At 42.9% G+C, this 13,619-nt stretch overlaps 1 protein-coding gene across 1 annotated transcript in view; it reads right to left on the reverse strand.

The window, feature by feature from the left end:
- Positions 1-517: 517 nt before the first annotated feature.
- Positions 518-13,619, reverse strand: part of SYT9 (synaptotagmin 9) — a 98,391-nt gene continuing 85,289 nt past the window's right edge. The window contains exons 3-5 of the mRNA XM_012559265.1: positions 4,622-4,742; positions 2,764-2,935; positions 518-659 (exon numbers count right to left, since the gene is read on the reverse strand). Of these exons, the coding sequence (XP_012414719.1) occupies positions 518-659; positions 2,764-2,935; positions 4,622-4,742 (435 nt within the window). The remainder of the gene's footprint in view (positions 660-2,763; positions 2,936-4,621; positions 4,743-13,619) is intronic.

A 13,619-nucleotide genomic window follows, 5' to 3' on the forward strand; every position in this document is an offset into this window, starting at 1 on the left:
TTTTTTATGTAAGAGAGAAATAGATTTTCATTTCATTTGTTGTTATTATGTGGTTGGTTGGTTTGTTTTTAAATTTAATCACATGTAGTTGAACCTAATCCTAATTAACTTGCTCAGAATCACAGGTTAGTGCCAGAGCCAGTCCTAGAATTCAGGTCTCCTTTCTCCCAATCCAGGGTTCTTTCCAGTATCAGGTGTAAGTCACTATTTGATTCTCAACACACACCCAGAATCTTCAGGTGACCTCCAAAGCCATAACATGGAATCAGAGACTCTTGGCACACATTTTAAAAGACAAAGTGAGGGATGGATCCTTGATCAATGCTCAAAACCTACCAGACTGGCAGTGAGCATAAGATTCAACCTTAGATCAAACGTTGAAGTCCCCAGGGCCCCAGGAAATGCAGCCAGGGAAAACCTTCTATGACTGTAGATCCAAAAGCACTCACATTCCTAGTGGCTCCTGGATTTCAACAGTAAAGCATTTACTCTTCTTCAGAGTAGAGCATGGGGGCGGTTAGGGTCTTACCTCTACCAAGGAATGCCAGTGAGCGATGGGCTTCCGAGGATATGACAACATTTCACTCCAATGGTCTCTGCCCAGCCTCTCAGCCTCGTTGCCTACTTGACACACGCCGATAATCTCATTGTGACCTACACTGTGAAAATGGTTCACAATAGGTTTTTCTTAAAATTTTGGTATGTAAGAGCAACAACTACTCAGTTAAACTGATGGAGAAATGGGGGAGGGTGGTTCTTTTCATTCCCTAACTTAAAACTAAAGGCCAAGCTTAACCAAGCCAATAGAACTTGGGGTCCGATATTGTACTTGGTGGCCCAGAGAGAAACAGCAGAGTCTGGCTCTCACACACCCTGGCTTTGGCAACACTGTTCCCAAGCACCCTTTCTTCAAAGGACTCCTTGATGCATGCTAAGGTTCAGTATGCTCTGCTTCTGAAAGTAGGTTGACCTCTGGGCCTCCAACTCCATGTAATAAAAAGGAGGCCATCTGAAAGGAGTTTCTTGCAATAATGGATATTCAAGTTCTCGCAAGAGGCAACCAAAAGTGGGTAAGGAAGCAGCTCAGTGTCTGGTAGCTGTAACCATAAGCTCACAAAGGGGGCAGAGTGGAGGGAGCACCTGGCTCTTCTTGCTCCCCTTCTTTTTATAGAGAGTGTTGTGGACTCGGTCTCTCCCTTCTTCCTAATAAGCCTATCTTAGTTTCTTTAACCCAACAAGATTTCCCAGCTTACAGCCTTTATCCTCAGGGCTAATATTTCTGAAACTTTCCCTGAGTAGATCCCTTTCTTGGGCCAATTTTTTTCATCGTCAATTTTTGGTTAAAAGTCCTTTGCATAACTGGCATGATATGGCCCATCCTTTAACTCTTTGGAAACCAAACTTACACACTTTCTTTCTTTCTTTCTTTTTTTTTCCTTCCTGTACACATGAATGATTTTTTCTCCTTCAATTTGTGTTGGGGAGGTAATGTGAAGGATATTTCATCCTAGCTCATTAAAATCAGCTACATGCAGAAGCCCCATGAATCTTGCCAGGGATTTTTCAAGTCCAGATTCATGAGTTTACTGAGAGTTAAACCGAAGCAGAGCTCACATAATCAGATTTGTCAATGCGGGAAACTTGGCAATAGCTTGAAAAATGCTGGCGTAGCCTTCCACAGTTGGTGGGCGATGTCCCCTCCTGTGGCCTGACACTATTGGTGTAGTGTGCTGCCCGAAAGAGACAGGGCAAGGTCTACTGACCAGCGTGGGTTGTCACACCCATGCGCAACTGAGCCAACCCAAATGCTCCTTAGGTTTGAAGACAGTCATGTTTTACCCAGACATCTGCTGGAGAGAGTGTTTGGGGCACTGAAGCTGTCTTAATGACAATGTTTCGGAGGTATTTGGGCAAATTTTTTAGCTACAAATAGTATTTGCGAGATTATATTAGAAGTCAGAATGATTTTTTATTTTTGTGCCCAGGCCACGTGGAAGGTTTCCAATTAAAAAGAGACTTTGTATTTCAGTTTAATGACTGGTTTAACATGTATAATTCCCCGTTGGTACTTCTGTTGCATATTAAAATGACTGTTTTTCAAATCTGTCCTTTAAATACACAATTGGCTACAATGAAGGCTATAAATATCTCTTCTGTGCTGTATTAATTAAAAAGTTGAGCATCTTATACATTTTAATGTACCCTGTCATCCACACTGATTCTAGCATTTTCAAGAGAACATTTCTGTGTTTGCTTTCAGACTTAAGTGGATGGAAATGATCTTTATTAAACACTTAGGGAGAAAGAAAAAAAAAAGATTGAAGTTATGTATTTAAAAATGTTGACAGTCTGGCTAAGGTAATCAATTCTGCTGTTTTGAGTGGAATCTTCCCAAAGAAGGGCAGGCATGGTTGCCTGAGAGAGGAAGATAAGACCTCTGGGGCCACAGTTGCCCAAGGTGAGACTCTAGGAGGTATGGAGAGAGTGAAAGGGGAAAAAGTGGGGATGGGGGTGATGGAGGAGAAGAAAGAAAGAAAGGGGAGGAAGAGAAGGGAAGAGCAGAGAGGTAGTTGGGAAGCCTGACTCTGCAGCATGGTTCGGAAAATGGTGACTTCTTGTAAATCTGCTTTCCACGTGTTGCTCACTTGACTCATTTCCTGCAGCCTGGGACACGAGCTAAGAAGCTATGGACTGCACACCCCTCTGCCCTCCCCGCCCTGGGCACAGCTGACTTGCACTAAGAAAGAGCTGCAGGAATCTCACCGGTCATAGTCCATGACCGCTATGGACAAGTGGATTTGGTCAATGTTCTCGGGAGGGACATCAAAGACTATGGCTTCATTGTAAACAGGATTCAGCGTGTTTCTCTTGGTGGATGTTTTCCTCTTCTTCAGCCGTCTGCCATCACACATCAGTGAGACTTTCACGTAGGGATCTGTACAGACCATGAGAAGCAGGGGTACTGTGAGAATAAACGTAAATTTAGTCTGGTAGCTGTGTCATTATGAGTTATCCTGGACTATGATATACAGAGGAATCCTGGTGGCGCAGTGGTTAAGAGCCCAGCTGCTAACCACAAGGTTGGTGGTTTGAACCTACCATCCGCTCCTTGGGAGAAAGATGTGGCAGTCTGTTTCCCTAAAGATTGCAGCTTAGGAAACCCTATGGGGCAGTTCTATCCTGTTCTAGAGGGTCGCTGTGAGACAGAATTGACTCAACAACACACAACAGCAACACGATACGCAGAGCTCCTTTACCTGTCTGTGGACTGGAGTTGGAGGGTTTTAATTAATAAGATACCTGGGCAGTGACCAGAGTAAAATAATTAAGTCGTTCATTAAAGAAAAAGCACAGGACAGTGTCTCCTCAAAAAGCGTGAAATTTAAAAATAGTATGAAAACATCTGTTGCCGAATCAGAAAACATTCCAGCTAGAATTCAAGACCTGCCTGGCTGTGACAGGAAGAAAATAGAAGGGCATTTCTAAGGCCTTGGGGAAACAGGCTGCAGAGCCCCAGCTCTGAGCCACCCCAGGTAGTCTTTTCTCATAGATCAGGACTTTAGGAAAGGGGGAAGCCAAATTTCTAGAGAACACAAAAGACATCTGGAGGTAAATTAGGTAGCCTCAAATCCCTAATGCTACCAGCAGTCAGGCTGCAAAAGAGAAAGCAGTTCAGCATGTCAAGAAGAGAAAGGACACAGGCTTGCTCATGGAGAAAGGCTGTGATGGGGGCAAGGCTGGCCTCTGCTCCAGGCGGGGCTCTCCTAGTCTCACTGGTGTCCTCACCATCCTCCTGCTCAGCGGGGAATTCTCCTTCTCTCTTCACCTGCATAACCATGTCTTGCCCTGACTCTTACACCATTGCCCAGGAGGGACTTAGAGGACCAAAGGGGCCACATCTTTTTTCTGCTTGGAAAAACACTGGAGGGTGGGAAACAGAACACACTTCATCTGATGTCTTTGATTTCAATAATTGTGAGCCACTGTACTGCGTGTTCTGTGACCACATTTGGGGAACTCCTGCAGAGGTGGCTTGTATAGATGTAACTGCATATTGGGGCATTTCCTGTTGAGGGAGGGAGCACACTTTTGTTACGGCTTAGAATTTAAATGTACATGCATCTGAAAACAAAACTGCATAATTCACTGATAGGCCTCTCATAAGGAGATAAGACTGTCTTCAAACTTCAGTAAGACTGAGAGGGTGACCGCTTATATCTGAGGAAAGAACCAATTAGATAAGCTATATCAGCATGTGCAAAACTGTAGGTCTAGTCACAATTATGGTGAAGGAGAAGACCTATGAGAGAATAATAATAATAATAACAATGATAGCCAACATTACATAGCATTTAGTATTACCAGACACTGTTATTAAGGTTTTACTAATATTACAACAACCCAATGAGCCAGATGCTATTATTATTCTCATTTTACAGATGGGGAATCAGAAGCTCAGAGAGGTTAAGTGATTTGCCCAAAGGCACACAAGTATTAGGTGGTAGGACTGGGATTAATATCCAGGAGATTTGGTTCCAGAGTCCAAGTGCTTTACTACTATACTAAAAACTTCATAAAGTTTAGAATCATACATGGAAGGCTGAATTTGAGAATGTCTCACCTGATGCTCCTGTTATGTCCATTGCCTTTAAATTCCTTGCTTTTATGATAGTAATGGTCAACCTGCCAGCAGTTGGAAGATAGCAGAGGGAAAACATCAGCTCTCCAAGATCCACATTGTCCTGTTGAGAAAGCACAAACTGAAGCGTTAGAAAGTGTCTTCAGTACGATGTGCATAAGGATCAGCCACAAAGCAGCACTGGAAGGACCACATTGCTCTTTTCGTTCACCTCATGAATCCCTGGAGTCTCTTTGCTTCATGTCAGTCACACAGAAAGAATAAATCCCTGCATTTGGAGAGCTCCGAACCCTAAGGAAGCACAGCCCATCTTCAGATGGCAAAGCTGTAGGGGCAGTCCTGGGCCACTGCCACCATTTATCCAGCCGCACTCAGCCCTGCACAACGTCACACCGATGCACTTAGCCCAGATCACAATCCCAATACAGAGGTCACCCCCGCCCCCACAGCCTTAACAACCCCCCACCAAGCCCTCCACTTACATCCCTGCACACAACTCACAGCCAGCCCCCAGGACAAAGCTACACAAAGGTGCCCCCCAGTACTGCACACCCATGCTCTCACACAGCCCCACCCCCCCACAGCCCTGTGTGGTGCCCAGCCTGTCACAAAGGCCCACACAAACTCCCACACATGAGGAGCCTGGGTGGCGCAAGCAATTTGTGATTGGCTGCTAACCTAAAAGTTGGTGGTTTGAACCCACCCAGTGACTCTGTGGAAGAAAAGCCTGGCAAACTGCTTCTGTCAAGAATACAGTCCAGAAAACCAAATGGAGCAGTTCTACTCTTAACACATGGGGTCACCATGTTAATCCTTACAACCCTAGAAGTTTGACCTAACACTAAAGTCTCACACACATCCCCTCACAGAGACCCTCCCCCTCACACACAGTTTTCTACTTAGCCTCCACCACAATTTCTCACACAGTTTCATGCAGGCCCACAAAGTCCCCTACTGGACCTTACACTGTCCTCCAAATAGTCACCCTCCGTATACACCCTCCCTACACAGCCCCACAAATGACCCTTGTTAAAGAGAGAAATCGAGGACCAGGTTGACAGAGTCCTCTGAGGGCACAGGAAAATTCACAAAAGTTACTTACCATTGTGGAATATACCCAAGAACAGAGAAATAGAAATAGAGGAGACACAATAGAGACACGGCGACCATAAAATCACACAAATCCCCCTTTGTGACATCTGTTAAACATAAACTTGTGCAAAGAATTTAACTTTACTCAAAGTAATATAGTTCCCTTCCTTGTTTCCTGAAAGATAATTTTAAGACCTTAACATTTCTTGTGTAATTGAGATGCCTTTATTAGTTGGGAGCCCTGGTAGCTCAGTGGTTAAAGCGATCAACTGCTAATCGAAAGGTTGGCAGTTCGAAACCACCAGCAGCTCCACGGGAGAAAGATGTGGCAGTCTGCTTCCATAGAGATTTACAGCCTTGGAAACTCTACAGGGTCACTATGAGTTAGAATCGACTTGAGGGCAGTGGCTCTGGTTTATTACTTAAAGCTTCTGGAGGACACATGCGAATTTGTGCAAATGCGCGGGGGGCTGGCCAGTCCACCTTGTTGCCTGATATCAGCTGACCTCAGGGAGGGAACATGATTCAATCATGCCAAAGGTTAGCCAAGGGTTAATTTTCTATTCTATATTTCCCTTTTCTCCTTAACAACTCATTGTAACTAGCATAAGACGAGCCTTCCTGTCTCTTTTGAACAGAGAGGTCTCCTTGTGGGCATACAAATTCACTGCTCGAATAAGCCCTATATGCTTTAATTCTTTTTGTGCTTTGATTATTTTGACACCTACAAGTCCCTCCAAGTTTCCCACAATACCTCTGCACATTCCTGTATACCTCCCCCCACTACACACTGAGCACTTCGCAACACCCTCTCGCCCTCAAAGCACTGCACACAACCTGGTCACACACCACCTGTGCAGACCAGCACCTGGCTCCACCGGACCTGGAATCACCTAGCCCCTCACATAGCTCTGTAGAAAGCCCCTCCACAAGCCTGAGAGCAGGAACCATGGGCTCCCACACATACACAGACCTGACACACCTGGACATTCGCCTGGCCACACCCAGCCATGGATAGAGCCCCCAAACTGTCACCACGCAGCCAGTCTCATAAGGAGAGCAGAGAAGACCCAGACCTGTAGGCACCCCTGCTGCCTGCCCCCTGGGGCTCCCAGTTTGTCGCAGCTCTTGCCTTCCCTTGGTGTGTCCCTAAAACCAAAAAAAAAACCCAAACCCGTTGCCATCAAGTGGATGCCAACTCATAGTGACCCTACAGGACAGAGCAGAACTGCCCCATACAGTTTCAAAGGCTATAACTCTTTACTGAAGCAGACTGCCACATCTTTCTGCTGAGGGGTAGCTGGTGGGTTTGAACCACGGACCTTTCAGTTAGCAGTCAAGTGCTTAACCACTGTGCCACCAGGGCTCTTAGGAGCTCTGAGTTCCCTCTGCAGAGGAAGACATCTCCTCAGGCAGTTTGCAGCCATTCAAACAGGTTAGAAGACACATTTTCATTCTCCTTTTTAGCCCAGGGAGAGTATAACCAGAAAGGAGTAAAAGAGCCAGTTCATTTCGTTTCAATTTCTGAGAGATACCTGAGGTTATTGAGCTGAGTGCCTGTGTCTAACTAATACAGTTTCATACCAACAATGCTCCGCGGAGTCAGGTTTTTGCCCTCAACATCCACAGCCTCCCCTCCCCTTCTCAATTCTCTTAGGATGCTTTTATTTTAAGAAGCACAGATTCAGCTCTGGAAGGTCACCTCGACCAACTTCCCTGCCTTGACTACTTCCACAGGAGGATGAAGCAAAGGGAATCTATTTGGTAACTAAGGTAGATGGACTGCACTGTACCTTCATGAATCCCTTACATTGTATAAATTACCTCACCTTGCAAGCCAGGCTCTCCCGGTATCCACAACCCTGACCTCAAGAGGCCCAGGTGGCTGTGCCTTTCCCTTTGTGTGGGGGTGTGGAGTTGAACTAGAGTCCTATAGGAGTAGAAGTGCCACATGGGCAGGCACTGGATTGTTCTGAGGTGCTGAGTCTCCTCTTGCAGGAGGGGTGCCTGCCTTCACTGAAGAGAGAACATTTGACCCTCGCAGGAAGCCAGCTTGAGGCTTCCGCAGGAAGCTGGTGGCAGAGGGGAGAGAGGGGCAGCAGCTACCCCCACAAATCATCCTTTTCCTTCCTTACTCCCTAGCCCATTCCTTTGCTCTCTGACATCTCTTGTCCGCCTTAAACAGAAAGGCACCTTGTTCTTCCCTCAGAGGGATTTTCACTGCATCTAGCTCTCTCCAACTCCTCCCTCAGCCTGCCCAGAAAACTTGGTTTGACAAAGTAAACAGAAGAGTAATCAAAATCATGCCAATGAAGCTTCAGAATTACTAATTCTTTCAGGATATATTTCCTGAGGGTCCTCAAGATGCAGATGCTCTGTAGGGTTTGCGATATAAAAATACATACAGTCCAGTCTCTGTTCTCAAAGTAAATGCAATAATTAAATGTGATGTGTCAGATTACCTTTGTGCTGCTAAGTATGTTGTTTTTTTCCCAACATGAACCCCATTCACAAATATTTATACTACATGGCTGTTTAATCATGAGTTAAAAGAAAAAAAATAAATCTCAGACTTGGTGATACATTCAGAATGTGAACTAGGGCTAAAGAAACAACAGCAAATTAAAGAAATAGTTATCAAAGAAGAAATGCTTGGTTTGTTTATCAAGTGCTTTAAAAGGAAATCTCTTTCTAAGTTTTCTAAATTATGACTGTAATAAGTGATGATAAAATTCAAATATAGAATATTTCAAGTAAACAATAACAGCTACCCCCTTCTCATGGATGGGGTACAATATATGAGTGGGTTCAAATGGTTAATGCACTCAGCTGCTAAACAAAAGGATGGAGGTTCGAGTTTACCCAGAGGTGCCTCAGAAGAAAGGCCTGGAAATATACTTTTGAAAAATCAGCCACTGAAAACCCTACGAAGCACAGTTCTACTCTGACACACATCGGTCATCATGAGTCGGGGTCAACTTGACAGCAACTGTTTTTTTTTCTTTCTTTATTATATACGTATGTATGTATGTGTATATATACACCTTCCTTCATAGACTAGCTAAAGCGAAAGAAGAAATCATGAAGTAAAAGAGATGAACAGAATATTTCAAAGGCTGGCTCAAGACAAAGTAAAGTATTATAATGAAACATGCAAAGACCTAGAGTTAGAAAACCAAAAGGGAAGAACATGCTCAGCATTTCTCAAGCTGAAAGAACTGAAGAGAAAATCCAAGCCTCAAGTTGCAATACTGAAGGATTCTATGGGGAAAAGATCAAACAACATAGGAATAATCAAAGGAAGATAGCAGGAATACACTGAGTCACTGTACCAAATAGAATTGGTGGACATTTATCCATTTCAGGAGGTAGCATATGATCAAGAACGGATGGCACTGAAGGGAAAAGTCTAAGCTGCACCAAAGGCATCGGTGAAAAACAAGGCTCCAGGAACTGATGGAATACCAACTGAGATGTTTCAACAAATGGATGCAGCACTGGAAGTGCTCACTCATCTATGCCAATAAATCTGGAGGACAGCTACCTGGAAAACCGACAGGAAGAGATCCATATTTATACCCATTCCAAAGAAATGTGATCCAAAAGAATGCAGACATTATCGAACAATATCATTAATATCACACACAAGTTAAATTTTGCTGAAGATCATTCAAAAGTGGTTGCAACAGTGCATCGACAGGGAACTGCCAGAAATTCAAGCCAGATTCAGAAAAGGTCATGGAATGAGGGAAATCATTGCTGATGTCAGATGGATCTTGGCTGAAAGCAGAGAATACCAGAAAGATATTTACCTGTGTTTTATTGACTATGCAAAGGCATTCAACTGTGTGGATCATAACAAATTATGGATAACATTACAAAGAATGTGAATTCTAGAACTTGTAATTGTGCTCATGTGGAACCTGTACATAGACCAAAAAGGCAGTCATTTGAACAGAACAAGTGGATGCTGAGTGTTTTAAAATCAGGAAAGGTGTGCATCAGGGTTGTATCCTTTAAACATACTTATTCAGTCTATAGGCTGAGCAAATAATCTGAGAAGCTGGATTATATGAAGAAGAATGAGGCATCAGGATTGGAGGAAGACTCATTAACAACCTGCATATGCAAATGGCACAAACTTGCTTGCTCAGAGTGAAGACTTGAAGCACTTACTGATGAAGATCAAAGACTACAGCCTTCAGTATGGATTACACCTCTACATAATGAAAACAAAAATCCTTGCAGCTGGACTGATAAGCAACATCATGATAAACGGACAAAATATTGACGTTGTCAGGGATTTCATTTTACTTGGACCCACAATCAACACCCACGGAAGCAGTTAAGAAATCAAAAGATGCATTGCACTGGGCAAATCTTCTGCAAAAGACCTTTAAAGTGTTAAAAAGCGAAGATGTCACTTAGGACTAAGGTGCGTCTGACCCAAGCCATGGTGTTTTCAATCACTTCATATGTATGAGAAAGCTGGACACTGAATAAAGAAGACCAAAAAAGATTTTATGCCTTTGAACCACGGTGTTAGCAAAGAATACTGAATGTACCATGGGCTGCCAGAAAAATGAACAAATCTGTCTTGGGAGAAGTACAGCCAGAACGCTCCTTACAAGCAAGGATGGGGAGACTTCCTCTAACACACTTTGGACATGTTATCAGGAGGGACCAGTCCCTGGAGAAAGACATCATGCTTGGTAGAGTGTCATCGAGAAAGGGGAAGACCCTCAATGAGATGGACTGACACAGTGGCTGCAACAACGGGCTCAAGCATAACAACGATTGTGAGGATGGCACAGCACCAGCGGTGTTTTGTTCCGTTGTACACAGGTTGCTATTCTCTCACAGTTCTGAAGACTGTTGTTGTTGTTGTTAGGTGCTGTTGAGTTGGTTCTGACTCACAGCGACCCTACGTAAAACAGAACGAAACACTGCCAGGTCCTGCGCCATCCTCACAATCTTTGTTGTTTCAGTGCATTGCTGCAGCCACTTTGTCAATCCATCTTGTCGAGGGTCTTCCTCTTTTTAGCTGATCCTCTACCTCACCAAGCATGATGTCCTTCTCCAGGGACTGGTCCGAAATCAAGGTGTTGGCAGGACTATGCTCTCTCAGAAGGCTCTAGGAGAAGAATCTTTCCTTGCCTCTTCTAGCTTCTGGTGGCCCCAGGCATTTCTTGGCTTGTGGCCTCATAACTCTGATCTCTGCCTCAGTCCTCACATGACTGTCTTCCCTCTGCATCTGTGTGTATCTCTATGTCTCTGTTTTCTCTTATTATAAGAACTGCAAACACAAAGAGATTAGGGCCCATCTTACTCCAGCGCGACCACATGTTAACTAATTACATCTGCAACAACCTTGTTTCCAAACAATGTCACATTCTGAGGTTCCAGCAGTTAGAACTTCAACTTACGTTTTTTGGGGGGACACAGTGTAACCCATAACACAGTGATTCTTCACCAGGAGCAATTTTGCTTCCACAGGGAATAGGGTCCCTAGGTGGCACAAACTGTGCTTGACTACTAACCTAAAGGCTGGAGGTTTGAACCTACCCAGAGATGCTGTGGAAGAAAGGCCTGGAGATCTGCTTCTGTAAAGATTACAGCCAAGAAAATCCTATGGAGCAGTTCTACTCTGTAACACATGGGGTCACCATGAGTCAGAATCAACTCGACAGCAACACGTTTTTACAGGCATGTTCTGATTAGAGGAAGGTGTTACTGACATCAAGTGGGTAGAGGCCTGGGATGCTGTCCCAGGCACAGGGCAGCCTCCCACAACAAAGAATTATTTGGTACAAAATGTCAATAGTGCCAAGGTTGAGAATCTCAGCCTTACAGAAGTGCTTAGATTGTGAGTGCAAATTTTTCTGGAATGCTAATAAAAGTTGAATATAAAATTTGGTAGAGTATTTAGCTTCTTTTTCAGCTTTACAGGAAACAACGATATAGAGGTGTCACTGGCAAATGAGTGCCCTAAAGAGTACAAGCAGAAGGAAAATGCCATAAAAATTTGTTCCTGCTTTCTGTGGCCAAGTTCAGTATTGTCGACAAGATACACTGGAAATTTACAGCAAATGTATGTGAAGTCTCTACCTGCCAATCTGTAACTCTGTCTGTGATTTGTTCACCTGTGACCTATGTTAGTTATGGGTTTTTTTTTTTGCCTAGTGCACTATTACATTCCTCTTTCTTGATTCCTTTAGTGAACTCCTTCCCGACTCCATGAACTTCTAGAAAGGCTGCTGCAGGAATTCAGACTGATCAAGGTCCCTGTCCACTTTCATTTGTTCAGGGATGGGAAGGGCCATTTAGTCTTCCCTGGGATTGAAACATCAATACTGGGAAAGAGAAATTCTCATTCCATTTGTTATAAGGTTCTTATACTAGAAACCCCCCAAAAATAACTAAAATAATAAAGAGTTATAGCTAATAAGTCAACCACACCAAACCAAACCCACTGCCGTCGAGTCAATTCCAACTCATAGCAACCCTAAAGGAAACAGCAGAACTGCCCCATAGGATTTCCAAGGCTGTAAATCTTTATGGAAGCAGATTGCCACATCTTTCTCCCACAGAGTGGCTAGTGGGTTCAAACCACCGAACTTTCGGTTAGCAGCTGAGTGCTTTAACCACTGTACCACCAGAGCTCCTAATAATTAAGCAAAAGGAGATAAAACAGACATTTAAAAATACTCAATCCAAAAGAAGGCAGGGAAGGAGAGAAAAGGGAACAAGAGCAGATGAAACAAATAGAAAACAAATAGCAAGATGGCAAATTATTTTTTGTCTTCTATTTTCATTACCTTGAGTTTGGAGAATATGCTGTGATGATTTCAACCATTTAAAATATTATTCTGTTACATTCTATTAATTTGTACCCAAATGCACCTGAAAATAACGTTTATCTCTATTTTTAGAGGGTAAATTGCTATATATTTATTAAGTGAAGTTTGTTAATTTTGTATTCAAATCTTCTTTATCCTACACTTAATTTTTTATGCTCTGTCTTTTAAAAGCATTGTTTCTTCCTATACCAGTATGTTTCACAACCAAATTATTAACATTTAAACTATAGTGAAAATTTTCTCATTTCTTTATTTACTGCAGGTTGCTGAATCCCACATCATCCTCCTTTTTCAGGTAACATTTATTATTTTGTTTGTAGGTTCTTGAGGATTTTTTTTTTTCCAGTGAGGGTTCACAGGTAGTTTTAAAAATATTTATTGTGCTCTAATTCTTAAAAGAAAGTTGTCTGGGCATAGAATTTAGGTTAAAATTATATTATCTTAGAATCATTTTATATTTTACAATGCCTTACAGTACTTCGTGTTCCAGCTGACATGTTTGATACCATTCCCTTGTAGGTTTTTTTTTTTCCTCTCTCAAGGAGGTTTTAGAATTGTCTCCTCATACTTGTATTCTTTAAAATTTCCCCAGAAGGTATTTAGATATCTTGTTATTTTCACTGATCTTACTTGGTCCTTACTGACGGATGTTAATTAGAATTCTGCCTTATTGCTTTAATTGGTTTTTCTTCAGTTGCCAGGTGATGTATTTGTTTATTTTAGAGCTTCTTTTGCATGATGCTGGTTTTCCTTAGATTGTAGGACATCCTTAACTATTTATAATTACAACGGAAAGGTCAAAGCAAAAGTCCACCACTGTTATTTTTGTCCGTGTGGGTTTATGCCTTTTCAGTTCCTTTACTATCATTCTAGGGTCGGGGGAAGCTCAAAATGGAAAGCAGGCAATCTCATACTTTTCATCTGACACATTTAACTGGAAGTTCTGATCAACTGTTCTTAATACTACTTGTATATCATCACCATCAAACTTATTGAACTTGGGTGTTAGAGACGGTTTCATAAATTAG

The sequence above is a fragment of the Trichechus manatus genome, unplaced genomic scaffold (genome assembly GCF_000243295.1).
Source record: "Trichechus manatus latirostris isolate Lorelei unplaced genomic scaffold, TriManLat1.0 scaffold00232, whole genome shotgun sequence".
NCBI classification, from domain to species: Eukaryota; Metazoa; Chordata; class Mammalia; order Sirenia; family Trichechidae; genus Trichechus; species Trichechus manatus.